This window comes from Brachycentrus maculatus, unplaced genomic scaffold (genome assembly GCF_059751285.1).
Source record: "Brachycentrus maculatus isolate JH-2025_06_01 unplaced genomic scaffold, ASM5975128v1 h1tg000253l, whole genome shotgun sequence".
Classification (NCBI taxonomy): domain Eukaryota; kingdom Metazoa; phylum Arthropoda; class Insecta; order Trichoptera; family Brachycentridae; genus Brachycentrus; species Brachycentrus maculatus.
The window spans coordinates 536757-564556 of record NW_028281004.1 but is presented as its reverse complement, the minus strand read 5'-3'; the positions used below and the strand labels follow the sequence as shown (position 1 = coordinate 564556).

Genomic DNA, 27800 nt, shown 5'->3' with positions numbered 1-27800 from the left:
TGTCGATAAGTATTAATATATTGGCAAGCCAAAGTTTCACATGTAGAAGATTTACTGCATACACATCGATCACGCAATGCAAAAGAACACATCTACATCCTTCAGACATCATAATTTTTTTTTAAAAAGAGAAATATTTTTGTTTTTATTATTTACACAAATATTTCAATTTCATACTATTTCTGTGATATTATTTTTTAACATCTCATCAAAGATGAAGAAGAATATGGAAGTCTGGGCAAAAACCAGCCTATTTCTGTGAGCCTAGGCGGCTCATTATTAGAAATAGGTATCAAATTGTGGTAGAGTGGGTTCGAACCGAGAAACTCTGACTTAAAGAGTCCGCGACACTAACCACGGGACCACAACCCGACACTCATTCACTTCATTCATTGATTCGGCAATCACTTATATCTATCCATTTTTAATTTAAGTTTTACTTGGTAAATCCAAAATATTCCTTAAAATAGTGGTATTTGTCAAGTAAAAATTAAATTGAAAATAAAGATATTTGGTTTTTCAAATCACCCAAAACAAACTTCAGTGTATGGAATAGAGGCTGGTTGGAATATGGAAGAGGCTAGTTGGGAGTTGAATATGAGTGAAAGACATCACCTCCAGATAATTTCTAGGTTTAAGGTTCTTTTGCATCGTGTGATCGATACATTATTTGAGAAACGTCTTTGGTTAAGTGTTCTAGTATATCGTTTCCTCAGATTCAAAAAAAGCAATTCAGAGAAACAGTACGGACAATTAGGTTCCTAGCTATTATCTATCAACCTTAAGACTTCACAATCACAAGCAGAATCAGCAAGACTATAATTGTAGACCCCAGTATAAAAATACAGTGCATCTTTCTATTTTTTCTGTGGTAGGCGTCCGCCTTTTGTAGTTGCTTATAACCTTCGAAGACGCTCACTTGGGTCTGCTCGATATTGTAGTCGATTCGGTCCAGCACAGTCCCCTGATCCTGGACCATCTGAGACAAGTCTTTGAATATATCGTTCAAGTCCACAATAGACCGCACGATTTTGTTGACTTCTTGCTCTCGGTGGAGAGCTAATTTGGTGTTATCTTCTTCGTAAAGCAGCATCTGCTGCTGGGACATTCGCGAATTTGCCGGTTTTTGAAAGGCTTCGTCTATATCTTGGTCTTCGGGTTCGAAGAATACGCTGGAATTTCTACTATTTTTGGCAAGGTGATTGGACGACCCCTCTCCGTGCGTATTTGAGCTCGGTTTGTGTAACGTTGCGCTCGTCATATCCAGGAAGTTGGGTCCATCTTCGATGTTGATATCGTCGAAGTTGGGTATTTCAAAAAACGCGTTGGATCTCTCTTCCCGGGAGGTTATGGATTTGAGATACTGGCTCTGCGCGGAGCGGAAGGTCAAGCTGAGTTCTTGTAGTGTGGTCACTAAAGAGGACAGGACATTGAAGGTCAGTCGCTGCTCCAAGGATGAACCTGTAAAAATATTCAGTAATCTAATTAGAATCGCAAAGGCCCTTCTTTTTTTGCCTATATCGCTCACTCCTTTCCACAACGTCATACATCAAAAAAACTTGATTTTTCAGGAGATCGTTTTTTAAGTTTAAGAATATAATAAAATGTAGTAAAAATAAAAAACAGGCCACTTATTGAACTTTTTACTGTGCAACGTATCGGCTGTCCAAACTCAAAACACAGTAAGGGACATTTTGTTCTAGTACGTTTTTTTTGCATTTTTGGACTAAGTATGTACTTAGTCAAAAAATGCACTACTAAAAAATGTCCCTTACTGTGTTTAAAGTTTGGGCAGCCGATATTTTTCTAGGTAAAACCTAAAGCTTTTTTCTCTATTTGAAAAATATTTAGTATATTTCATAAAATAATTAAACAATATCTTTTCTTGATTTTTCAGGAGAGCATTTTTAAAGTTTAAAAATATAACACAATGGATTAAAACAAATATCAAGCCACTTATTGAACTTTTTACTGTGCAACAGATCTTTTTAGGTAAAGCCTGAAGGTTTTTTGTCCATTTGAAAAATATTAAGGATATTTAAAAAAAATAATTAAACAATACCTTTTCTGCAAAATGCAAAAACAACTTTTTCCGCCCTGTAGCGGGTAAATATTAAGTTAAAAATATGCCACTTTTGCTGGGATATAGTACATTTTCTAGGTATTTCAAAAACATGCACAACTGAAAATTGTCAATTTTTGATATATGACGTTGTTGAAAGGAGTGACCGATATGTGGTACAGACAAATCCGCAAAGGCCCATTTTTGCCCGTATGTGGTATGGGCAAATCTGCAAAGGCCCATTTTTGCCCGTATGTGGTATGGGCAAATCTGCAAAAGGCCCATTTTTCTTTACCCATATCGCTCATTTGGTGGAACAATGACGTAATTACACTTTTTTTTAAAAATAAGTTAAATATGTCAAATTGTGCGGAAAGACTATGGGAAATCGGGAGAAACATGGATAGAATTGATGTTGTGGTGAAATGCTGCGAGATGGCGCGAGTGTCATTGTACAATTGAGTAAAATAGCATCAATTCTATTGCTACAATTTTCTGAATCTCCTGTAATATTTCTAGTGTAATTACGCCTTTGTTGCACTAGATGAGCGATATGTGGTAAAGACAAATCGTTCAGAGTTACATAACAATATAGAAAATTATACGTGATTTAGAAAATTTTCTATATAAATTTTTTTTAATATAGAAAACAATATGGCATATTATGTATTTGTCGTTCAAATTATTTTTAAAAAGAATTCACCACTCTTTAAAAGGTGAAGTCTCTCGGTTAAAAGGTGACTCCTTTACTGTATTAGAACAACGTTGTGAATTGTCATTGATATTTATGACAAATTGTAATATAACATTAAATATATTGTAAATTGTAATATATTGTCCGCCTCCATAGTGTAGTGGTTAGCGCGCTGGCTACCATGCTGGAGGTCCCGGGTTCGATTCCCAAGAGGGTCAAAATAATCACCCAGGTATATTCTACCAAAAAATATTTCAGATAAATACAGTTAATCATAATTAACAAGGTCATACGAATTGCCAGACAGTATCCCAAAATTAGGGAACCAAAATATTTATTTTGATGGTAGAAAAACGTCGCATTTTTCGATCAGAGTAGCTGATCAGTTATGAGACAAAATGGTCAGAGTGGAAAGGGTTAAAAAACACATTAAAAAATCAGTGTTTGATTTTAACATTTAGTATAATAATAAATAAAACCCTTACCCGCACCCCAATGGTGCATAGGGCACTGCGTCATTTAACGCAGTGTTATCTTGATCGTTTAAGCGTGAAGGAAAGGTGATCAGCCCTCCGCTTCAGGTACCCGTCCAGGGTAATATTGAATAAATATAACAATGAAAAAATCACTTATATTTAATTTACCCCCCTTGGGAATCCAACCCGGGACATACAGAACGGTAGCCGAGCGTGCTGACCATTACACTACAGAGGCGGACAAAACATTTAATATATAAATTAAAATGGAGTTCTACAAATTAAACGCCAAATCTATAAATAAAATTAGATATTGTTAGAGTAAGCATTAAGTAACCTTGTCTGCATTGGCCCTTGATTATCTGCACCAGGCGGTGGGCCGTGGTGAAGTGGCGGGAGATCTCGGAGGTGAGGCGGCCCGCGGCCACCTCCTCGCTGCAGCTGTCGTCCAGGGTCGGGCGCTGCACGTGGCGGCGGTACACTTCCTTCAGCTCCGATATCTTGGTCCGTAGCCTGGAAAACAAATCAAATGATGATCAAATTTATTTTTACAAATTGACCCTTTGACTGATAAGTTTTAATGAAGATTTTATTTGGAAAAAAGCAGGTTTTATTTTAAATTTTGATAATTAAATAAAGCATTATTGCAAGGCATCAAATATTGCAAGGCATCGCGGAAATTCACCACAGAAGCTCTAAAGGTTAGCAAAAAACAAATAAGGATCCTAACCAGGATACTGCAGACTGAGGAAACACATGACAAAAATCTCACTTCATGACTCCCCAGTATGCAGATGTTGTATGGAGGATAAGGAAATGCCAATCCACATTTTCTACAATTGTGACGCACTCGCTCATAACGAAGGCACATCCTTGGAGGACCTCTACTGGACTCCGAGAAGGTGAAGCTCCTACCACCAAGACAGGTCGTAAGTAACATGACTCACGTAGGTCTTGGCAGTGAGCTGTGATACAGAGGGAGGTAACAGTAGACCTAATATGGTCGCAGTGGCATAAGGGATGCAAGATCCCGTGACTTAAAAAAAAAGGCATCAAATAACAATATTTTTCAGTTTTTATTATTAAGTCGCATCCCATAGTTCAATCGAGAACTACTAACAGGTTGACAGCTGTTTTTTTTTTTATTTTTATTTTACTTAAAACAAAGTTTGTCCGCCTCCGTAGTGTAATGGTCGGTACGCTCGGCTACCGTACTGGAGGTCCCGAGTTTGATTCCCAGGGAGGGTCAAATAAATATAAGTGATTTTTTTCACTCTAATATTTATTCAATATTACCGTGGACTGGTACCTGAAGCAGAGGGCTGATCACTTTCCCTTCATGTGTTAATAATCAAGTAACACTGTGTTTATATCATGCGGTGCCCTTTGCGCCATTGGGGTGTGGATAAGGGTTTGATTTTTTATGATTTATTACGTTTAAACTGAGAGAATTTTTAACTACTTTTAAAACTGATCTTCAGAAAATTATGATCGTATTCCTAGAAAAAATAGTAATAATAGCTCCATGCCATCAAGGAAAGGTAATCAGCTCTCTGCTTCAGGTACCAATCCAGGGTAATATTAAATAAATATTAGATTGAAAAAATCACTTATATTTATCATCATACTTACTATCATTTGGATTGCTACAAGGAATTGAATGAGAGAAGAGCGCAGAATAGTAAAGAAGCTCACCTGGTCATGACGTACTGCGCCTCCTCGAGGGAGTCGGCCCACTGGGGGGGCAGCATCCCGGGGCCGGAGCCCCGCCCGCGCCCGGACTCCAGGTCCACGCTCCGCCCGCGCAGGCGGGCCGAAGATCCACTCTCGTCGTACAACAGGCGGACATGGTCAGTCATTGTCTGGAATGGGGGCAATAAATAAGTCAGGGTTGATGAAAAAACTGCCCGATAATAATGTGTTAATATTGTGTATTCCCGTTACGTTTCACAGGTGGCGCTGATATTGCTATGGTTTCTAGTTGAATACCACTTTAATTTATCAGAAGGGAAGCAAGATGAAAGCGGAAGGTAGATGTGTGGGTTGCCACATTGCCAAAGAAGGCAGAAAAAAAAGAATTATCCAAATATTTTTCATATGAATATTATATACCAATCTCTTTGTTAAGGTCTTGACTATATGTATAAAATTATCAAATCCCGTCGCCAGCAGTCTGCAGGCGTAAAAAATACACATCCGAATTGTGTTCACACTTTAACAAATTTTTTAACCCTTTCCACTCTGATCATTTTTTCTCATAACTGATCAGCTACTCTGATCAAAAAAATGCGACGTTTTTCTACCATTAAAATAAATATTTTGGTTCCCTAATTTTGGAACACTGTCTGGCAATTCGAATGACCATATTAATTAAGATTAACTGTATTTATCTGAAATATTTTTTGGTAGAATATACTTGGGTGATAGAGAAATCAGTAATTAAAGTTATACCTGCGCCGGGCCAGACATTGTGGCCCACAGAGCTGCCTACTAGAATCATACGGGCCAGAATGTCTGGCCTATAGAGTGGTAAGAGTTAAAGAATTACCTTAAAAACCAAGCACATTTGTACTAATAGCAAAAAATGCACGCATTTGTTAAATACATTCATAATTTCTGTACCAATCATTTGATTATTTTGATTTTTATTATATAAACTAACAAAAACCGACTAGTCAGTTTTTCGCTGCCGAGCGTAAAAGACCAAACTCTGATTTGTCGGTTTTTCTACCCTACGTACTGGAAACAAAAATAAATGTGTGGTGTTTTATTCAAGCAGACTTAGTCGCAGCAATTTTTTTTTTTTTATTCAAGCAGACAGAACACAGCAACGCCTGGGTAGGTACTGCTATAGAGCGAACACACTATCCACTACACTACAAAGTAAAATAGTGAAAGGACAGTCCAACAATATCGGCTACGATGAAAACCGCTTGCTTGTCAGAATAACTTTTTAAATTAAGTGTTAAAATGGCATTTTATTTATTGTAAAGAAATTAACCTTAAAAAAACTGTATTTCAGAATACTGGTAGGGAAATAATAATTCTGTTTACTTTTTTATAGTCCTAAATACATAATCATCCATTTTATTCACTAAAAAGATAAAGGACACTCGAAATGAGTGGGTGATTTGCACAAAATATGGTAACTTTCGACACATAATACATCGAAATATTACAACAGATGCAATAATAAAATAATACAAATTTAGTTTTGTATGAAACAAATAACAATAAATGTTGATTTAACTCCCTTTACAAATAGTTTTACCGTATCATTTATTAGTTTTTTTAATGTTTTTGTTAACTGTTTACCTGCTCCGCGTAAATATGTCTACTTTGGACGGCATTATTGCGCATCAAAATAAAAACGTCCGTTAAACTTCGAGTGCACATTTTGAAACTTTCATTAAACTTTGTTCATCACAAATAAACGAATTTTTAAACAATTATTATTAACGAATATTCTTCGCGATACAATCCACGACACAACACAATTTGACGTTTCGCAGTGCGGCATCTGTCGGAATTATTTTGTAATATCTGTGAAATGTCAAAAAAGTGCGTTTTGGTGCAAGCTATGCGAGAAGCAAAAATAAGTAGATACTGATTTTTTTCCGATAGGGCTGTAATAATATCGATTAAAAAAAAATTAATATAGATTTTTTTGGGGCAACTACCAATGGTTTACTCAGCATCATGCCAACCGTTTATCATTTCTTAATTCAATATAAGAGAACATTCATGGTAATATTTTACGTGGTTCAGGTCATTTCTGTTCAGTTTACTTTATTTGAATCCATCATTTATCGACTCGACAGTTTAGATTCACATTCATAATAAAAGTTTAAAGTTTAGTTTAAAGCAACTAACTGCACTAAATCAAAGAGTTGCTTGATGCTTTTTTTGGAGATAATAAACGATTTGAAAAACAATATTTTGAAAATATCGATGTATCATAACATCCTTACAATCAAGTAATTAACATTGCCAACTGAAAAAAATAAAATCATCTGTCAAATAAGAATCCTAGGTCGCTGAAGTAAATAATCGAATAGTTTATATTATTTGTATTAAAATAGAACAGGAATTACGTTATTCGATTTTTCTTGTAGCAATAGTCCGATCGTGTTGATATGACGTCTGAGTATTAACCCGTAAGCGTTTATTCTAACCTCAAAATGCCGGTGTACCAAGAACCGGACCCCGAGATGTTCCAACAGTTTCCCACGCACAATATAATCGTGATACACCCCGGATCCCTGTACATTAGGATGGGTCGAGCTTCCGACCTCATCCCGGTGAAGTCTCTGCACTGCATCGCCAGAAGGCGAAAACCGGGCGGAGCGGTTTACAAGGACCCGTTCATCCCGCCATCGGTGCAGAAGACGAAGGATTTGGTGGAGGAAATGGAGGAATGTCGCCTGCAGATATCTCATTCCTTGCAAAGCTGCATGCAGTCGAACGGCGCGAGGCGCTACGCGACCCCGCCGCAACAAATTGCCGCCTTCAACAGGCGATCTGCTCCGGAAGCCATCGAGGAAGTAACTCCGGAGTGGCTCAAATTCAACAGCGACACTGTGATAGGCGACCAAGTCCTCAATCTGAACCCCGAAGGCTACTTTAATGTGCATTTCCCTTACAAAAGAGGAGATTTGAACATTCATTCGAACGTTTCAGGGTCGCTGACGTCGGTTCTTACAGATTTAGTCGCTATCTGGAAGTGGATGATCCAATCCAAACTCGGAATACTTATTTCTGATCTGGAAAAATACAGATGCGTACTTCTTATACCCGATATCTACAAGAGAGGACATTTGAAGCATTTGGTGTCCGTGATATTAAACGAACTAGGTTTCGGTAACTGCTTTTTAGTCCAAGAAAGCGTCGCCGCTACGTTTGGCGCGGGACTGGGTTACGCTTGCGTGGTGGACGTTGGCGATCAGAAAACGTCAGTTTCCTGCGTCGAAGATGGGATCTCCCACAAGACGACTAGGCTCAGAATGGACTACGGCGCCGGAGATGTTTGCCAAACTTTATCCTGGCTTCTGCAAAAGAGCGCTTTCCCTTACACGACTTGGAGCGAGCAAGTTCCGCACGATGCGATGCTCATGAGAATGTTATTCCAAGATTTTTGCCACATCAATTTAGACATCTGTGGACCGCAAGAGAAGTTTTTTACAGTTCACAAACCCGGGACCGAAGTGAAGAAATACACTCTGCAAGTCGGAGATGAGTGCATAATTTCACCTCTCGCTATGTTCAACACGGACCTATTGTCTATTACTGGCGTCAAGAACACCAGGACGCAGACAGCTCAACAGAGCGATCCGGAGGACCCTTTCGACGCGGAATATTTGAGAGAAACGGGAAGGAAAAAAGAGAATGTCGAAGGCGGTGTTGGAGGCGCGGTAGACGTAGTCGGAGGATACGACGGAAACATTGAAATCCAGCAATCCGGAAACAACGATGAAGATATCGTCGTCGACGCTCTGGAAGTCCCGGGAGCGGAAGGCTTGAATCTCGCGCCGGAACAAATACTCGGGCTCGATGCCGCAGTCCTGAAATGCATCGACCGCTGCCCGAACGAAGAGTTAAAGAGGAAAATGTACGGAAGCGTTTTGATAGTTGGCGGCGGGATAAAAATCCAAGGTCTAGCCAAATGGCTGCAGAACAAGCTCGCGTTGCAAATTCCGTATTTGTATAGATCGGACCAGATAGACAATGTTGTGTGTCCGAAGGACACGGATCCCGCGGCGACGGCGTGGAAAGGAGGCGCCATAATGTCCTGCCTCGAGTCTTCCAACGAACTGTGGATTAAGCAATCGGAATGGAAGAACATGCACGGAGTTAAGATTCTAAGGGAAAGAGCCCCTTTTATATGGTAAAGCTGTCTTTAAAATAGGAGATTAATTATTCTACTGTATGTGTAAATCAAGCAGCGATATGAATTTATAGTGTGTACCATAGAACGGGGCTACTTGAACTTTGATGTGTTACTTGAGCCCAGTACAAAAAAAATATTTAGATCTATATTTGATCTACAATAATGAATGTATTGACATAATTCATTGTTTCCCTGACAGGTGACACTTATACGTTCATTATTGCAGTCGAAATACAGATTTAAATATTTTTGTACTGGGCTCAAGTAACACATCAAAGTTCAAGTAGCCCCGTTCTACGGTAATAAAATATATACTTAAATTTTAATTTATAGACAGTATTTATATTGACTTTAATTAATTAATTAAGAGAATAAAAGAGGCGTTGGAAGATCCCAAAAAAGATGGTACAACGATATACCCGCTGTGGGGGGTAGAAACTGAATGCAATCGGCAACTGACTGAAGGAAATGAAAGGATATGGAAGAGGCCTATTTCTAGCAGTGGAGGACAGAAGGCTACAGAAGAAGATGAAGATTTAGATCAACAAAAGTCAATATATCAATTTCTGATATTTCTGCATATATCATTCTAAGAAAATATTATTTTAATAAATAAATAAAACCCTTATCCGCACCCCAATGGTGCATAGGGCACTGCGTCATATCAATGCAGTGTTATCTTGATCGTTTACATATGAAGGAAAGGTGATCAGCCCTCCGCTTCAGGTACCAGTCCAGGGTAATATTGAATAAATATTACAGTGAAAAAAATCACTTATATTTATTTAACCCCCCTTGGGAATCGAACCCGGGACCTCCAGAACGGTAGCCGAGAGTGCTGACCATTACACTACGGAGGCGGACAAATATTATTTTAGATACTGAAAAAAACTTTCGTTTGATAATGCCCTAACAAGGCGAAACAATTGTCACAATATTAATTTTTGTGTGTTTTTGTTAATAAAATACAACTTAGTAGACTCAAAAAATCTGTGTTTGATTTAAAATTGATACATAAATTACAATGGAGTTCTACAAATTAAACGCCAAATCTATAAATAAATTAAAAAAAAAATTCAGAAATAAACCCTTTTTTTAAACATAAAAATAAGAAAGAATAGTATCTAAAAATTTTGATTTTACTGACTTATCTTTTTACCAGTATTAGAATATTATATTTGAATAGTACACATACTACGTATGTACATAATTTAAAAATAATATTTGCTAGAATTATTTAGGTTAAATTAAAAAAGCTTTTAATTTGTAATCAAAACTATTATTTTTTAATATGATAATAATTGGAGATAATTCAGATTTTGTGAACAAGTATTTGGACACACTCAAAATGTTGTAATCAAAACTTGTTTTAAATTAGACAGTGAATACCATTCTTTGGCATACAAACTTGTAAAACATTGTGTTTTTCATAGGTAAGGTAAAAAAATATATAACAAAAGCTCGTTCTCAGTTATATGAACCATTACATTTGTACAGTAGTACATACATATATTTTTGTCCGCCTCCGTAGTGTAATGGTCAGCATGCTCGGCTACCATTCTGGAGGTCCCGGGTTCGATTCCCAGGGGGGGTCAAATAAATATAAGTGATTTTTTTCACTCTAATATTTACTCAATATTACCCTGGACTGGTACCTTAAGCGGAGGGCTGATCACCTTTCCTTCATGTGTTAACGATCAAGATAACACTGTGTTTATATAATGCAGTGCCCTATGCACCATTGGGGTGTGGATAAGGGTTTGAATTTAATTGAATAATGTCTACCGGTTTCAAAGCTAACCGCTTCTTTATCAAGACTGAAAATTAATTAATTAATAAGATATTTATAGTGATTATAAAACAAAGTAACATTTCAATTTTAAGTTTGAATATTGTTAGATAATGAACCAATCTTTGTCTGGTCTCTCTTCAGTCTGATGATTTTGGTAAAAGACGAAACCCAGTTGCTGTCAAATAAAATTGATGTGAAAAAGCTATTTGGTTGTTTTATTCTTAAATAAAATGTAGTTCCACCAAGAAATGTCGGTAAAAAACTAGATATACTTCTGTATTATCAATTAAAAATACAAAATATGAAATTATTGCCACAAAAAAAACTTAAATGTGAGTTGGTGTGTTGAGATGGTTTGGACATGTAGAACGAATGAGTGAAGAAAGAAAGGTAAAACAAATTTATGAGGCGAATGTATGTAAGTAGAAAAAGAGCAGAGGAAGACCGAGAAAAACATGGCATCAGGTATGCCAAATACTTGAAAGTGGTCAGGTTAGGAGTCGTAACAATCGGAGGGTATGTATGAGGAGATGCATGAACATGGAAGAGGCGAAGAATGTTTGCAAAGACAGAGTGGTGTGGCGCTCTATTCTCTCTGCCTACCCCTGCGGGGAAGCGGCGTGATGGTAAGCAAGCATCTAAGCATCAAAAAAACTTATGTTTTGTGATACCATCATTTTGTGTATATGTTCATTTGCTTTGTTAAAAATCGTACTTTATTTTCAGGTTAATTTGTAGAAATAAAATATTGAGTGCATTAGCACTTTGAATATTTTGTGAAAATCCTCAATTGTAATATACAATGAAAACATTTTTAAAAAAATACTTAATTATGTACCTGATTTTCTCTTCGATCTTTGTCCTACATTTATTTAAAATTTATTAATATATTCTTTATTCTTATAATTATAATTATCCATACCCAACTTCATAAGGCACTGTATTCCACTGATGCACTGTTATCTTGCTCATCAATTACATGAAAGCAAGATCTCTTATACCTACTTGTATGCGGAATACATGTACATATAAGAAAAATGGTTGTCTCAATTGGCACTCGAATCCAGGACCTTTTGCTGGCAACTAAACAAGTAAACCAATACACTACGGAGGCAAAACATTAATAATAATAAAAACAGTATTTATGTATCAAAATCTTTATTATTAAAAAAATTATACAAATATGTTTATACATGAAAATTACAAAAAAATATAAAAAAGTTTTGTTTTTATTTGAGCTAACGCTCTTTGAGCATTATGTATTGTGGCCTTAAATATACCAAGTATGTTTTATACAGCATATAGGGTGTAACAAAGAACATCGTACTAATTCAAAACTTCGGTACAAATTATTTATAATTATTTTATAATACTATGTAGTTGGAAACATAATTATATTGTCATTTTTAGTACCAAATATTTTAAAATTGCAAAATTTGAAACTAAACTAATTTTTCTCTCTTCACAGCAGTCACTGTGTGTTAACCGGATCCACGCGGCTCGCATAACCATATGTGTTTTAACAAAACATGCCCCATACGCGGCTGATATTAGCGTTTGTGTTTTTACATTGCTCCAAGTTTCAAACCTCAGTTCAACTTAGAGGAATTTTTTTATGGTGTGGAACTTTGGATCAAATAATACGTCTATCCTTGGCCTTATGACATCTGTTGAAATATCTGACTAATAATTTGTAACATCACAAGGATAAATGAAAGAACAGATCCCTGAATTTTCTTGCGGTCGGTAATTAGTCCGCGCCATAATCATGCCCTATATCTGTCTCACTCTCGACGCTATGCATCGCCAGTGGGTAAGAGTGACACACGATGCGTGCTTTGATTTATTTATGTTACGATCTAATTTGTTTATATTGTTAGGAACAAAGTTAACGCTGTTAAAAGGTTAATATTTATCCATTATAAATACATAAAGATTCTAAAAATAATTAATACTTAGTCATATATTTATATTTTGTAATATTAAAAGCATTGTTATCTTTGTGGTATGGTAATATAATACATATTTATGTGAATTACTTCTATTACGCCATGTTCTTCATTACACCTTTTGTAAATCTATCCCTATCTATACATAACAGTATGCAATATTATAAAATACATCTTCAAAATGTATATTTCATATAAAAGTTTACAGTAATCAGTCTTTTCATTTCATACTTTTCATTCGCTTGTCGTTGTAAAAGTTGACAAGGTCTCAAAAATTGACTTGAACAACCTCAATTTTTTTATTATGGAGAAAATGCTTTTTATTTACTATATTGTTTTAAATATTCACATAAAAATACTGCAAGGTTTATTAAAAAAATCAACATTTTGAGCGTGTCCAAATACTTGTTCACAAAATCTGGATTATCCCCGGTTACAGGAGTTATTTTCATATTATTTTTTGACATCTCATCAAAGATGAAGAAGAATATGGAAGTCTGGGCATTTAATTATAAGCTTCAATAATAAAAATGAAAATGGTGTTTTCTGGCGTTTCTCATGTGTGTGATTATAATCCAGGATTCGGACCTCACATACTAATATAAGAGTTTCTGCTTAGTAAAAAGCTTCTTTACATCTCACCAATAGATGTCTCTAGTGAAGTTCTAGTGATTCAAGAGCAAGGTTTCTAAATTGGTTCATATATATAGAACTTCCAAGAATTTGAGTAGTGTGGTTGTCAATAATGGGTAGAATTGGTGAATGTTACACGTGTGTAAAGTGATCACTTAAACCAGCCTATGACGGTCGTCAGCCCCGTAAATGCCCAGACTTCCATATTCTTCTTCATCTTTGATGAGATGTCAAAAAAATAATATTATAAAAATCAATTGTTTTCGTTGAATTTGTTTTTGTTTAGTTTAGTAACCTAGCGTATAGTCTAACGTTTGGGACATTTCAAATTGACGATATATTGTTATTGAATATGATGTGCATGGCATATCTTTAAAATGTTGGCACTCAATCTAAAAAAAAATACTTTTAAAATAATAAAAAATACATTTAAAAAACTCACTCTGCAGGGTACAACCTTTTCGTTAACACATTGTTTGCAGGAAACGATTAAAAGCGTCTTTTACATATTATTAGCAGAGAACAGGAGACGCTTATAAGCGTTCCTACTTACTTTTGGTAGAGCGTGAAAGATGCCAAAAAACATTGTACAGATGGGAATTGGGTTTGCGGTTACTTGTGATTAGTATATAGCACCAATTAGTATGATGAAAAAACCCGATAACAATGTGTTAATCTTACTACTTTTGTCCGCCTCCGTAGTGTAATGGTCAGCACGCTCGGCTACCATTCTGGAGGTCCCGGGTTCGATACCCAGGGGGGGTCAAATAAATATAAGTGTTTTTTTCACTCTAATATTTATTCAATATTACCCTGGACTGGTACCTGAAGCGGTGGGGTGATCACCTTTCCTTCATGTGTTAACGATCAATATAACACTGCGTTTTTATGAAGCAGTGCCCTATGCACCATTGGGGTGCGGATAAGGGTTTTTGTTTTTGTTGTTGTAATCTTACTACTTGGGAGGTTAAATGGTGTTATATAAATTATCCAAAATTCATATTATTATTATCAATATTATGGAAAAAGCTAACGGTTTAAGTACCGTGGAACGGGGAAACTACTTGAACTTTGATGTGTTACTTGAGCCCTGTACAAAAAAAAATATTTAGATCTGTATTGGGTCTACAATAATGAACGTATCAACATGATTCATTGTTTCCCTGACAGGTGACACTTATTGTCACGATGCGTTCATTATTGTAGACCAAATACAGATTTAAATCATTTTTGTACAGGGTTCAAGTAACACATCAAAGTTCAAGTAGCCCCGTTCTACGGTAGTTTATTTATTATGCAGATTTTCATCAATATTTAATAAATTCAGCACTTATTTTATATTTTAAACTACGACAAGTAAAAATTATTGACAACGGGATAAAGTTATCAAGGGTTAAATTAAAAAATACAAAAAAGCTTCTTTACATCTCACCAATAGATGTCTCTAGTGAAGTTCTAGTGATTCAAGAACAAGGTTTCTAAATTGGTTCATATATATAGAACTTCCAAGAATTTGAGTAGTGTGGTTGTCAATAATGGGTAGAATTGGTGAATGTTACACGTGTGTCAAGTAATCACTTAAACCAGCCTATGACGGTCGTCAGCCCCGTAAATGCCCAGACTTCCATATACTTCTTCATCTTTGATGAGATGTCAAAAAATAATACAAAAATACAAGAATCAGCTCAATTCCATCTAGTTAAAATTCTTCATACCATGCAGTCATTTAGTATTTTTTTTAAAACAAAATATAATTTTCAGTCGAAAATTCATATTGGCTCTTAAGATTAATGAGATTTTGGCCCTCCACAATATCCTTTGAATTTCTGAGTACATTTTAATGACTTGGAAAGTACTAGTCTAAGATTATTACTATCTAAATAGTCTACATAGTCCATCTCCGTAGTGTAATAGTCTACATAGTCCACCTCCGTAGTGTAACAGTCTAAATAGTCCACCTCCGTAGTGTAATGGTCAGCACGCTCGCCTACCGTTCTGGAGGTCCCGGGTTCGATTCCCAAGGGGGGTAAAATAAAAATAAGTGATATTTTTTCACTGTCATATTTATTCAATATTACCCTGGACTGGGTACCTGAAGCGGAGGGCTGATCACCTTTCCTTCATATGTAAACGACCAAGATAACACTGCGTTTATATGACGCAGTGCCCTATGCACCATTGGGGTGCGGATAAGGGTTTTATTATTATTATTTATTAAATATCCTGAGGAATTGAGGTTTGAATTTCTGATCCCAGCCGCTCATAAATGCGTTGATCACTGCTATTATTATTTAAGTGTCCAATGTTGCTGCTTGAGGCAACAATAGATCTCTTCATCTTCGTCAAACCCTTATCCGCACCCCAGTGACGCATAGTGGGCACTGCATCATATAAACGCAGTGTTATCTTGTACGTTAACACATGAAGGTGATCACTTCCGCATCAGGTGTCAGTTCAGGGTAACATTGAATAAATATTAGATTGGAAAAATATTAGCGAAATTACTTTCTAATATTTATTTGATATTACTCTGGACTGGTCCCTGAAGCGCAGGAGTGATCACCTTGCCTTCATAAAATTAACGATCAAGATAACATTGCGTCAATACGACGCAGTGCCCTATGCACCGTTGGGTGCGGATAAGGGTTAGAGATAGAGAGAGAGAGAGAGGGGGGGAGAAAAATCACTTATATTTATTTGACTCCCCCTCTGGGAATCGAGCCCGGGACCTCCAGAACGGTAGCCGAGCGTGCTGACCATTACACTATGAGGGCAGACTAATAGATATATAAAAATAAAATAAAAAAAAAAAAAACACAGACAAATGCTCTAGCCACTGAAATGCGGACTGCTCTAAATACCGATCAATTTATAAATAATTAAGTAATGGAAAAAACTGAACACACTTTGGACGGGAAGGGTATTTGTACCCGTTGGGTGGATTGATGCTTAAGGGCGGGAAGGGTATTTTTACCTTCTGCGCCGGCCTCTACTCAAAGGCAGAAAATAAGGAATTCTTTAATGTTTTTATATGAATATTATGTACCAATCTTTTTGCTAACCCATTGCACCACTAATAAAGATGACATAATTTGTTCATACAGCACACTATTTAATTTTTACCATTTGACTAACTAACTAACCATCACGCCGCTTCACCGCAGGGGTAGGCAGAGAGAATAGAACGCCATACCACTCTGCCATACCACGTTCATGCATCTCGTCATACATACCCGCCGATTATTATGACCTAACCTAACCTGACCACTTTCAAGTATTTTGGTATTTGGTATACCTGATCGTGACATGTTTATCTCGGTCTTCCTCTGCTCCTTTTTCCAATTACATTCGCCTCATAAATTTGTTTTATCGTTCTTTCCGCACTCATTTGTTCTACATGTCCAAACCATCTCAACACACCTTTCTTAATTTTATCGATAATGCTTGTCTCAGCTTTGCATTCCTTCCTAATTTCACTATTCGAACATCTATCGTACATCGTTTTGTCACACATCCTTCTGAGAGATAGCATTTCGACTGCATTCAGTCTACGTTCATCCTTCTTTTGCCAACTCCATGTTTCACTTCCTAGAGTCGACACATTTTTTTATTACACAAACATCATTGCACACAAAATACAAATGGTACAACATAAAAGCGTAATATATTTTTGTTCGTAAGCTAGATATAATTATTTAACTGTAATATACTTATTTATGTCATTTTTATGATAACAGTTATTGTAATTCAGTTTTAATGTAAAAAAATCACTTCAAAGCCAAACCGATGAATCGCCGGCTTTGTGATTCAGTGACAAATTGACCTTGGCTGGCGATTCACCGACTTTGTGTTGCAATGGGTTAAGGTCTGAACTATATGTACACAATTATCAAATCACGTCGCCAGCGGTCCGCAGGCCTAAATAACACTGTCTTTGCACTGTTCCGTGTCTGTCTGCTGTGCTGGTCGGGGTTGTGGGCGTCTGTGTACCGGCCAGCGTCGGGTCGGAGTCGGATCTAGCTGACTAATTGCACTAAATACTAATCCCTTTCACTGCCTACACCGGGGTACTTCTAGAAAATTTGGTGACGGATTTACAAACTTGTATTTATTTAGATTGACAGTGACAGGGATATTGAAAGCTTTTAAATGTAAATTCACAGTAAAATCGGGATATAATTTTATATTGTTTCACATTTTCAATCAATTTCGCAACTTAGTTAAAAAAAAAAATTGCTTAGCAAGAGCAGATCTGTCAGGAAGCCTAGATGCTACTGTATCAGATCTGGGCATGCGGTGGGACAGCTTTCAATATTATAGGCCTAAAAAACACCTGTCTGAAACGTGTTAACATCATGCACCATTCAAATTAGATTCTGCTATTTCCGTTTGGTAGACTTTGTTAGTTTTTCTCCGTTTGCCGAATTTCCCGAGCTTCGGATGCAAACATTGGTAGTATATAATCATGCAGATGATGCCCAGAATAAACGGAGCAGTGGATACAGCTATGATCGGGTAGAAGAATGAAGAATTTCTTATCGTTGTGCTTGTGCAGAGGATCCACAGCATCGTGCAGACGATATCCTCCAAGAAGCACAGGCTGTAGTAGAGAGCGTACCGATACCTGGTCCTGCCATCGACGGGCATTATGTACGTGAAGATGTAGACTAGCCCCATGATGAGGGAGAACGTGACGCCGTAGAGGAAGTCCGAGCAGAAGGGGGTCTTCTCGAAGAACTGGAGCCAGGCCGCCATGATCAGGGCGTGGATCCCGCATGCCAACAGTGTCCAGTACGGAAACAGATACGCGATTATCGCGATGGACATTATTCTCGATACTGAAAGAAAATTTAATCAATTTTCATTAATTGATTAATTATTATCTACCTATCCATTTTTAATTTAAATGTCACTAGGTAAATACCACTATGTATTTCTCAAATTTTATTGACATGTGTTTCGATGCATTCTGCGTCATTTTCAAACACCGTACAGTGTTGCTAATGCTTATAGATTTTAAGAACTAATTCACCATGTGAAATTTAAATGGAAAAAAGAATTTTAGCATTTTATGAAAGTCGAATACATGATAATAACCACAGATAATATGCAACTTGTGATTAGTGAAGAGAATAACTGCTGTTTTGAAGAAACTTCAAGAAAACTTCAAAACAAGCATAATTATCTTGTTTTGAATATTGAAAGCATTAACTTTGTGGATCATATTGATATATTATTTCGAGAAATAAAAATACTTTGTGTTCTGATCCACTCACATTTTTATTTAACCAACTAGTTTCGGCAACAACCTGTTGCCCTCTTCAGGGTTACATTTATTACTTAATTATAATTATCTTCACTAGTTACAATTTCTTCACAGGACGCACATTATCTGTGGTTATTGTGTCAAGCTTGTGAAGTTGTGTGAAAGTTAGGGCTGTCGAGGAAGTTGTGTATGCGATGCAAATAGATTGTGAGTTACAACTTTTGGACTTATGAAGAGGTTGTGTTTAAGCTGTCCGACTGCAAAGTTATATTAAAGATGGGGTTTATAAAAAAAGATGTGCAAAAGTTGCGGTTTATGAAATTGTGGGAAAGTTAGGGCTTGTAAAAAAAAACTGTGCATTTTGTGAGTAGTGAAGAGGTTGTATACAGTGAAGTCGTGGATTGTGAAGAAGTTGTGGTTTGTGATTTGTGACTTATGAAGTTGTGACACCAACCTAGAGGTCCTCCGACGGATGAATACCAATAAGGAACTCCTACCAACAATCAAGCAGAGTGCGCTGATGTACTTCGGACACGTCATGAGAAATTAAAAATATCCTCTTCTCCACCTAATCATACAAGGAAAGATTGAGGGGCGAAGAACTCAAGGACGCCAAAGGACATCATGGCTGAAAAACCTACGACAATGGTTTGGCAGAAGCATTAAATCTCTGTTCCGAGCTGCAGCACCAAAAGTGAAGATAGCCATGATGATCGCCGATCTTCGTTAGAAGTGGCACAGAAAGAAGAGAAGAAGTTGTGACTAATGATGAGTTTGAGATTTTGTGCGGAAGATGTGACTTGTGAAGGAGTTATGTGGAAGATGTGACTCATGAAGAAGTTATGCGGAAGGCTCACCGGTGACCAGGAAGTGCCACAGCAGCTGCATGAGACTCCCCGCCCAGGAGATGTTATCCTTGTCCTCCTGCGCGAACCTGACTGCGCGCTGGTACGCGGCCAGGCACCAGCCCATGCTGAGCACCGACGACACCACCGAGAGCGTCTGGTGCAGCCTGAACTCCTCGCGGCCGTCCATCATGAGCGACAGCTGCAGCACCTGCTGCGGCGCCGCCTCCAGGAAGCACTCGAAGGCGCGGAGTAGGGCTGCGTCGCTATCCTCCCGCAGCATTAGGCTGTACCAGCGGCGCTGCGCCTCCACGTCGCCCGCGCGCCCGGCGCGGCGGGACTTCAGGGCGTACCTTTAAAAAGTCTGTTCATAAGAACTGTTCCGATCTGAGCAAAACTACTCTTAAATCGAGTACTTTTGTAAAATGTCTTCTTTATACAAATCCTCATCGGCACCCCGATGGTGCATAGGGCACTGCATCATACAACCGCAGTTTTATTATTTATTTATGTATTTATTGGAAATCAACAGCCATTAACAAAAATAATATAAATATACAATATAAGGAGCCGATAATGAGGCCAATTACTGATTTCACATTTTATACAACAAATCTTGATCGTTAACACATTTCGGACGGGTGATTTTTTACAACTGCGGACCGCTGGCGACTGGATTTGATAATTATGTACATATAGTTTAGACTTAGACAATGAGATTGGTACATAATATTCATATAAAAAGAGTGTAGTATAAAGTGGTAGTATATAGTGGTATTTACTAAGAAAAACTTAAATTAAAAATGGATAGATTTTACCATAAAGTGACTTACATATATTGTATATATTTAAATAAATCACAATTTTACATATTTAAAAACAATTTTTTTTACAGAGGCCCATCAAGCCACCTTGTGTGTCTTGTCGGTGGAGTTCGTTTTTAATACATTTTAATACATAATTTTTAATGATTGTAACCTAATATACTGCCGAATCAATAAATGAAATTCATATAAAAACATTAACCGGATCCACGCGGCTCGCATAAGCGTATGTGTTTTAACAAGACATGCCCCATACGCGGCTGACATAAGCGTTTGTGTTTTCACTTTGCTCCAAGTTTCGAACCTCAGTTCAACTTGGAGGGATTTTTTCATGGTGTGGAACTTTGGATAAAATAATACGTCAATCCTTGGCCTTATGACATCTGTTGAAATATCTGACTAATAATTTGTAACATCACAAGGATAAATAAAACAACAGATCCCTGATTTTTCTTGCGGTCGGTAATTAGTCCGCGCCATAATCATGCCCTATATCTGTCTCACTCTCGACGCTACGCATCGCCAGTGGGTAAGAGTGACACACGATGCGTGCTTTGATTTATTTATGTTACGATCTAATTTGTTTATATTACGATATATTTCAAGAATAATGTGACACACGTGTATTATAGAGTACCAAAAAGGCACAATGAATCCCATTGAACGTTTTTGTTTAGGAAAATAAATCGTTTCATAACTAAATACATGATAAAAGTAATCATTTAAAAAACGGCGAAATACAGCCGCGCACGAGCGTCTCTTAGGAACAAAGTTAACGCGTTTAAAAGGTTAAATATGTAATTCCTTCTTTTCTGACATTGGAATGAGGCCGGCGCAGAAGGTAAAAATACCCTTCCCGTCCTCAAGCATCAACTCACCCAACGGGTAGAAATACCTTACCCGTCCGTGGTTTGTTAACACATGAAGGAAAGGTGATCAGCCCTCCGCTTATTGCACATTAGATTTTAAGAAAAACTGGTATTTACCAAGTAAAGCATAAATTAAAAACTGGGTTTTTCCTCTGCAGATGATATGAAAATAAATATATTATAGGTACCTCAAGTGAAACAAAGAATCTACTTTTTTTTTATATAAAGAGATGGAAGTTTACAACATTTTAGTGTGTCCAAATACTTGTTTGCAAAATCTGGATAATTAATTATTAATAATTCAGATTTTGTGAACAAGTATTTGGACACATTTATAATTTCCACTGACACTTCGTGATGGAATTGCATTTTTAATATATTATTAGATTGAAACCAATATTTTTAGCTTTTCCACTTTATTTTTAATTGACCAGCAACCGGGTTTCGTCGTGACCGACATCATCAGACTGGACCAGTCTGATGATGTCGGTCACGACGAAACCCGGTTGCTGGTCAATTAAAAATAAAGTGGAAAAACTAAAAATATTGGTTTTTAATCTAATAATATATTATTTGGACACACTCAAAATGTTGTAAATAAATTATCTGGTGAAATTATAAGCTTAATTCATAAAAATGAATATGGCATTTTCTGGCATTTCTCATGTGTGTGATTATAATCCAAGATTCGGACCTCACATACTAATAAAATAGTTTCTGCTTAGTAAAAAGCTTATTTTTATCTCACCAATAGATGTCTGTAGTGAAGTTCTAGTGATTCAATGTTACAAAATTGGTTCATATATATAGAACTTCCAAGAATTTGAGCAGTGTGGTTGTCAATAATGGGTAGAATTGGTGAATGTTACACGTGTGTAGTGATCACTTAAATCAGCCTATGACGGTTGTCAGCCCCGTAAATGCCCAGACATTCATATTCTTCTTCATGAGATGTCAAAAAACAAGAGATGGAGGTACTCCAGGGTTCAAGATTGGTTTATTTTTTTCAGATTTGATTGGTTGAGTGATCACTCAATGTAATCATGCTGTATGAGGTGTAGATATTATATTTGATAACACAAGGGCATTCTACCTCTACTATCATCTAACCACGTTCATTGACAAATAAAAAAAAAGACAATAAAGTACAAGGAATGTTATCAGCAGCAAATTGCGCAACATCGCACCTACAAAATTAGCATAAAATGCACATTGATATGCAAAATTTGTATGCAAATATTGATGTTTTTAATACCTTAATGCGTCTACGTATCTGAGTATTGGGGCCATTTGAAACACGAGAACGAAAACTCGTAATATCTTCTGTTTCGTCATGGTTTTCGAAATAGAGTCGTGTTTTTCCTTGTCTTGTGCGTACCTAGAAAAATAAAGAAAAATCAGCATTCATGGATCGTATTTTTTACATTTTTATTAAACTGTTATTTAAAACAAAAATTAAATGCATATTTATTTTTTTTTTCTTTGCAGAGACCAACCCACTTTGTGTCTTGTCGGTGGAGTTCTTTTAACATATGTTTTTTTTATAGTTTTTATCTATTTTGCCCTAATTTACACACACAAAAAAAGTTTAAACAAAAACTATTTTACAATTTTTATAGAATTGACTCTTGATCATGTACTCAATTCTTTATTTTGCCTTTGTTCCACATTTTATTTTGGCCTCTTACCTCCGTCAGCAACAAATTTAAAATGTATGGAACGTTTTATTTTTTTCGTTATTTATTTTTCAATATTGCCCCAATTAAAATTTTCCCACCCATATGATATAACAAAGGCAAATCATGCTGTGTTTTATTCAAATTTAAGGCGGGGTGAACTGGTCAGTAAAATGGAATGAATTGTTCAATAGAGATTTTTGGTTTTTCTGACAACGATTCATTTGGTCGAATCAGTACTACCACCCAAAAAGATGCTAGATATGTATTTATTTTTTCGTAGTATTCATTTACTTTGTAGTATGACATGATTAAATCAAATATAAAAAACTTGTTTTTACCTCCCCTTCCCTTACTTATAATCCCACCTACCTCTATCAGCACAGAAAATATTTTATTTATTTATGATTTACTTTATATTTATAACTGTAGATAGAAAAATTCTGTATGGAAAAACCCTGACATGAAAATCGGCAGCAAAATTAAAACATGTGTGCGACCCATCATGACATATGGGATCGAATGCAGAGCGGACACCGCAGTAACAAAAAACGCGCTAAGAGTGTCAGAAATGAAGACTCTAAGGAGCATATCTGGCAAGAGTCTACGAGATAGAATAAGGAACACCAGTATAAGAGAAATATGCGAGGTCGAAGATGTCGTTAGGTGGGGAAGGAAACGAAGAAGACGATGGTGTGCACACCATCCAGACTCCCTTACATTGCACTGCACAGCTAACCCCAAGATAAAGGACCGAGCATACCACCAAAGAGATGGATTAATGGCTGGGAATCGACATCGCCAATCAAAACACGCTAATTTTGTACTTCTCTACTTTAATATAGAGGCGGGGTTGGTTGATAATTTTATTACCAAAATTATACGGAGACAGTGACAGAATCGTCATAGATTATCTTGGAGACGGCGAATTCGAATTCCGCGGAAGAAGATGGAAACAATCCGTCTCTCCGTGCACCAAGAGGCCACGGGGAAATGCGGCAATCGGGAACTCGATAATTTGCGGAAAAGCGCCTTAGATACGCAGGAGACTTATCTCTCTTACAAACAGGCCACAAGACCTACACCAAGAAGAAGAAGAGAATAAGATGGAAGCATCTGTAGCTTCTGAAACTAGTCGTAATATAATATAAAATGTGGTATAAATAAATTTTAATTTTAGCCTATAAGACGGTGGCCATATCAATGAAAGATTCATTTGTTAAATCGGATCAACTGCTTAACTGATCACTCAAACAGTGTATTTGAACGGATCTGGTCATAGAAGAATTACACATCTTGCAAAAATACAATTGGAACTTCCATAGAAAAAATGTCTATCTAGAAAGGTTGAAAAAACTAATGTTTTTATTGACCATAGAACATTAACCCCTTAACCTTGCTTTGTGACTAGTACAGACAGATGTAAGATTAGGCACCCAAGATTTAGAACTTAATTTATCGGAATGAGATACTCATCTGATCCTTATCTGAGATTATTTTAACGACCATGTAATTAAAGATCAAGATAACGCTATGTCAATATGATGCAGTGCTCTGTACACCATTGGAAGGAGATAAGGATCAAAAGAAAAATTATTGTGTTTATAACAGCAAACGGGTTAATAGGTTAAAAAAAACAGCAGAGATACCAAAAATAACATATTAGTAAAAAACATAATTAAGTGTTTTAATTCCTGTCCGCCTCCGTAGTGTAATGGTCAGCACGCTCGGCTACCGTTCTGGAGGTCCTGGGTTCGATTCCCAGGGGGGGTCAAATAAATATAAGTGTTTTTTTCACTGTAATATTTATTCAATATTACCCAGGACTGTTACCTGAAGCGGAGGGCTGATCACCTTTCCTTCATGTGTAAACGATCAACATAACACTGCGTTTATATGACGCAGTGCCCTATGCACCATTGGGGTGCGGATAAGGGTTTTATTATTATTATTAATTCCTATAAATTTATCTCATATCGATAATGAAATACTTCAAAAACCTATTATCCTTTGATATAAAAAAAAGTAATATTACGTTTTTAATTTAATCTGTGCTGGGAACAGGAGGGATAATCTAGTGTGGGCCAATCAGGAACATTTCAAGTTAGCACAGGGGTTGTCACACAATATTAGTGAGGCAAAGTATCACGGTTAGGTGTTACGTTACTATATTACCGATGACAGTGGCCGGCTAGTAAGGAAGAATGAATCAGACTCGATTCAATGTTGCCATCGCTGCTGTAAAGAGATTGACACAAATGCGGATGAGCATTTTTTAAAAAAAAATTTACAGAATTTTAACTAAAAAAAAAAACTAACTAACCATCACGCCGCTTCTCCGCAGGGGTAGGCAGAGAGAATAGAGCGCCACACCACTCTGTCCTTGCAAACATTCTTCGCCTCTTCCACGTTCATGCATCTCCTCATACATACCCGCCGATTGTTACGACTCCTAACCTGACCACTTTCAAGTATTTGGTATACCTGATCGTGCCATGTTTTTTTCGGTCTTCCTCTGCTTCTTTTCCCGCTAACATTTGCCTCATAAATTTGTTTTACCGTTCTTTCCTCACTCATTCGTTCTACATGTCCAAACCATCTCAACACACCTTTCTTAATTTTATCGATAATGCTTATCTCAGCTTTGCATTCCTTCCTTATTTCACTATACGAACATCTATCATACATCGTTTTGTCGCACATTCTTCTGAGAGATCGCATTTCGACTGCATTTAGTCCACTTTCATCCTTCTTTTGTTTTTTTTTTTTTTACAGAATTTTAAACAATCTTTACTCTATTTCAATCATTGAATTTGAATTTTTTAATTTAAGTTTTACTTAGTACATACCACTATTTGTTAGAAATCTATTGTGACACGTGTTTCGATGCATTCCGCATCATTTTCGAACACCGAAATGATACAGAACGCATTGAAATTGTGTCACAATACATTTTTTTAAATAGTGGTATTTATTAAGTAAATCCTGAATTAAAAATGGATAGATTTTACCACAAAATGACTTCAAAATGAATCAATTAATGAAATCGATTACAAGCTATTTTGGTAACAGGAAATACCGAAGTCACATCCTTGGAGGACCTCTACTGGACTCCGAGAAGGTGAAGCTGCTACCACCAAGACAGGTCGTGAGTTACATGACTCACGTAGGTCTTGGCAGTGAGCTGTAATACAGAGGGAGGTCACAACAGACCTAATATGGTCGCAGTGACATAAGGGATGCAAGATCCCTTGACCCCAAAAAAAAATATGGTGATATTCCTATAAATACACAGTGATATTCCTGTAAATATGGTGACATTCCTGTAAGTAAAATTAATGGGTGTACACCAAGGCCTCAGTTAGCTACCAGCTCAGATAAATCATAATAAAACTGGGGTACTTGATACCTTACAATATCATCAGTAGTAAAGATTAAAAGATAAACAGTAGAATGTAAATACAGATAAACAAAACAGTAATATTTTAGGGATTAAAAGATTAGATACGAGTTCACATTGTTAAGTGATTAAATTCTAAATTGTATGAAACATTAATTTTCATTTATTTATGAGGATTTAAAAAAAACAGACAGATTAAATTTATTTACAACATTTTGAGTGTGTCCAAATACTTGTTCACAAATCTAGATTCTCTCCAATTACAGGACTTATTACATTTATTAAGTGTTCTAGTGAGTTCAAATCGCTCACTCCTTTCAAGAACGTCATAAATCAAAAATCGTCAATTTTCAGTTGTGCATGTTTTCGGAATGCCCAGAAAATGTACTATATTCCAGCAAAAGCGGCATATTTTAAACTTAATATTTACCCGCTACAGGGCAGAAAGTGTTGTTTTTGCATTTTGAAGAAAAGGCATTGTTTAATTATTTTTTTAAAATAAACTAATTTTTTTCAAATGGAGAAAAAACCTTCAGGTTTTACCTCAAAAGATCTGTTGCACATTAAAGAGTTCAGTAAGTGGCTTGATATTTATTTTTAATACATTGTATTATATTTTCAAACTTTAAAAACGTTCTCCTGAATAATTAAGTTTTTTGATTTATGACGTTCTTGAAAGGAGTGAGCGATATATCACTCGTATTATTACACAATTAAAGATGTTAATTTTTGAAATTGATATCATTATTTTTAACTTAAAAAATTTTGAGACAAATTTGGTTGATATTATTTTCTTAAAACATTAATGTAATTTAAAAACAAGTATCCTCGTAGGTACGTGTATTTTGAAAAAAAAATACTTACATTTTGATTGATACGGCGGTGTTGACAAAGGCGGGAAAAAGAAGGAACGCGAGGGTCCAGCAGAATGCGGAGATCTCACCATTAATATAATATCTCACGGCAATATTTATATCAATCCCCACGTCCACTAAATGACTAATAATAGACACATAAAATGCAATTATGTCTAAATCAGAAATTTCGACATGTCTCGGAACACGGTCCAATTCGTCCACCGTGTGCCCGTTTGGGAGCATCTTCTTTGCAGCTTTATTTCGTTCTGGCATTTTGGAAGAGTTTTTTTAACCTTAGCACACAAAAAAGTGATAAAACTACTTTATAATCATAATAAATTTACGACCGTTATCGACTGTCAAGTGGACTTTCCGTCAAACAGAAATCCAGAGACAAAACCAGACAAAGAAATGCAGAAAATTTCATACGTTCGGCTACGTTCTTTTATCGTGAGTGTTTATCGACTGATCACAATACGCGCGTATTATTGAAAAATTCCAATCAGTTGTGCGCTGAAGAAAGTCAAATCAAAAACACACGGACAAACGTGAATGACAGCTGTGTGGGAA

At 36.4% G+C, this 27800-nt stretch overlaps 3 protein-coding genes across 4 annotated transcripts; 1 reads left to right on the top strand and 2 right to left on the bottom strand.

Moving 5' to 3' along the window:
- Positions 1–193: 193 nt before the first annotated feature.
- On the bottom strand, positions 194–6757 carry Syx16 (syntaxin 16). Its single transcript, XM_088265595.1, has 4 exons — positions 6548–6757; positions 4928–5094; positions 3570–3745; positions 194–1461 (listed from the first exon to the last, which is right to left on the bottom strand). Exons 1-4 carry the CDS (start codon positions 6626–6628, stop codon positions 782–784), a joined length of 1104 nt encoding a protein of 367 aa, XP_088121721.1. The 5' UTR covers positions 6629–6757; the 3' UTR covers positions 194–781.
- Positions 6758–7219: 462 nt separating this feature from the next.
- Arp8 (Actin-related protein 8) lies at positions 7220–10599 on the top strand. Its single transcript, XM_088265591.1, has one exon. It carries the CDS (start codon positions 7414–7416, stop codon positions 9118–9120), a length of 1707 nt encoding a protein of 568 aa, XP_088121717.1. The 5' UTR covers positions 7220–7413; the 3' UTR covers positions 9121–10599.
- Positions 10600–17160: 6561 nt separating this feature from the next.
- On the bottom strand, positions 17161–27625 carry LOC148306112 (XK-related protein 6-like). 2 transcript variants are annotated; one of them, XM_088265592.1, is made up of 5 exons: positions 27238–27604; positions 25149–25211; positions 22553–22675; positions 19617–19957; positions 17161–18331 (listed from the first exon to the last, which is right to left on the bottom strand). In XM_088265592.1, the coding sequence occupies exons 1-5, from the start codon at positions 27501–27503 to the stop codon at positions 17847–17849; spliced, it is 1278 nt and encodes a 425-aa protein (XP_088121718.1). In that variant the 5' UTR covers positions 27504–27604; the 3' UTR covers positions 17161–17846. The 2 variants fall into 2 exon arrangements, with proteins under 2 accessions (XP_088121718.1, XP_088121719.1); XM_088265593.1 differs by lacking the exon at positions 25149–25211 and having other exon boundaries at positions 27238–27625.
- Between the last annotated feature and the right edge of the window lie 175 nt (positions 27626–27800).

Bases quoted from the DNA above. Each gene is read 5' to 3' on its own strand.
- LOC148306112 (XM_088265592.1), bottom strand. From the start codon at position 27,503: ATGCCAGAACGAAATAAAGCTGCAAAGAAGATGCTCCCAAACGGGCAC. The intron at 25,212-27,237 runs GTAAGTATTTTT...ATCTCTTTACAG, and splicing joins ACCGCCGTATCAATCAAAAT to CAGCGATGGCAACATTGAAT. The intron at 18,332-19,616 runs GTGAGCCTTCCG...ATTTTCTTTCAG, and splicing joins GTGGCACTTCCTGGTCACCG to TATCGAGAATAATGTCCATC.
- Arp8 (XM_088265591.1), top strand. From the start codon at position 7,414: ATGCCGGTGTACCAAGAACCGGACCCCGAGATGTTCCAACAGTTTCCC.
- Syx16 (XM_088265595.1), bottom strand. From the start codon at position 6,628: ATGTGCACTCGAAGTTTAACGGACGTTTTTATTTTGATGCGCAATAAT. The intron at 5,095-6,547 runs GTAAACAGTTAA...CCCCCATTCCAG, and splicing joins GACATATTTACGCGGAGCAG to ACAATGACTGACCATGTCCG. The intron at 1,462-3,569 runs GTTACTTAATGC...ATATTTTTACAG, and splicing joins CAAGGGCCAATGCAGACAAG to GTTCATCCTTGGAGCAGCGA.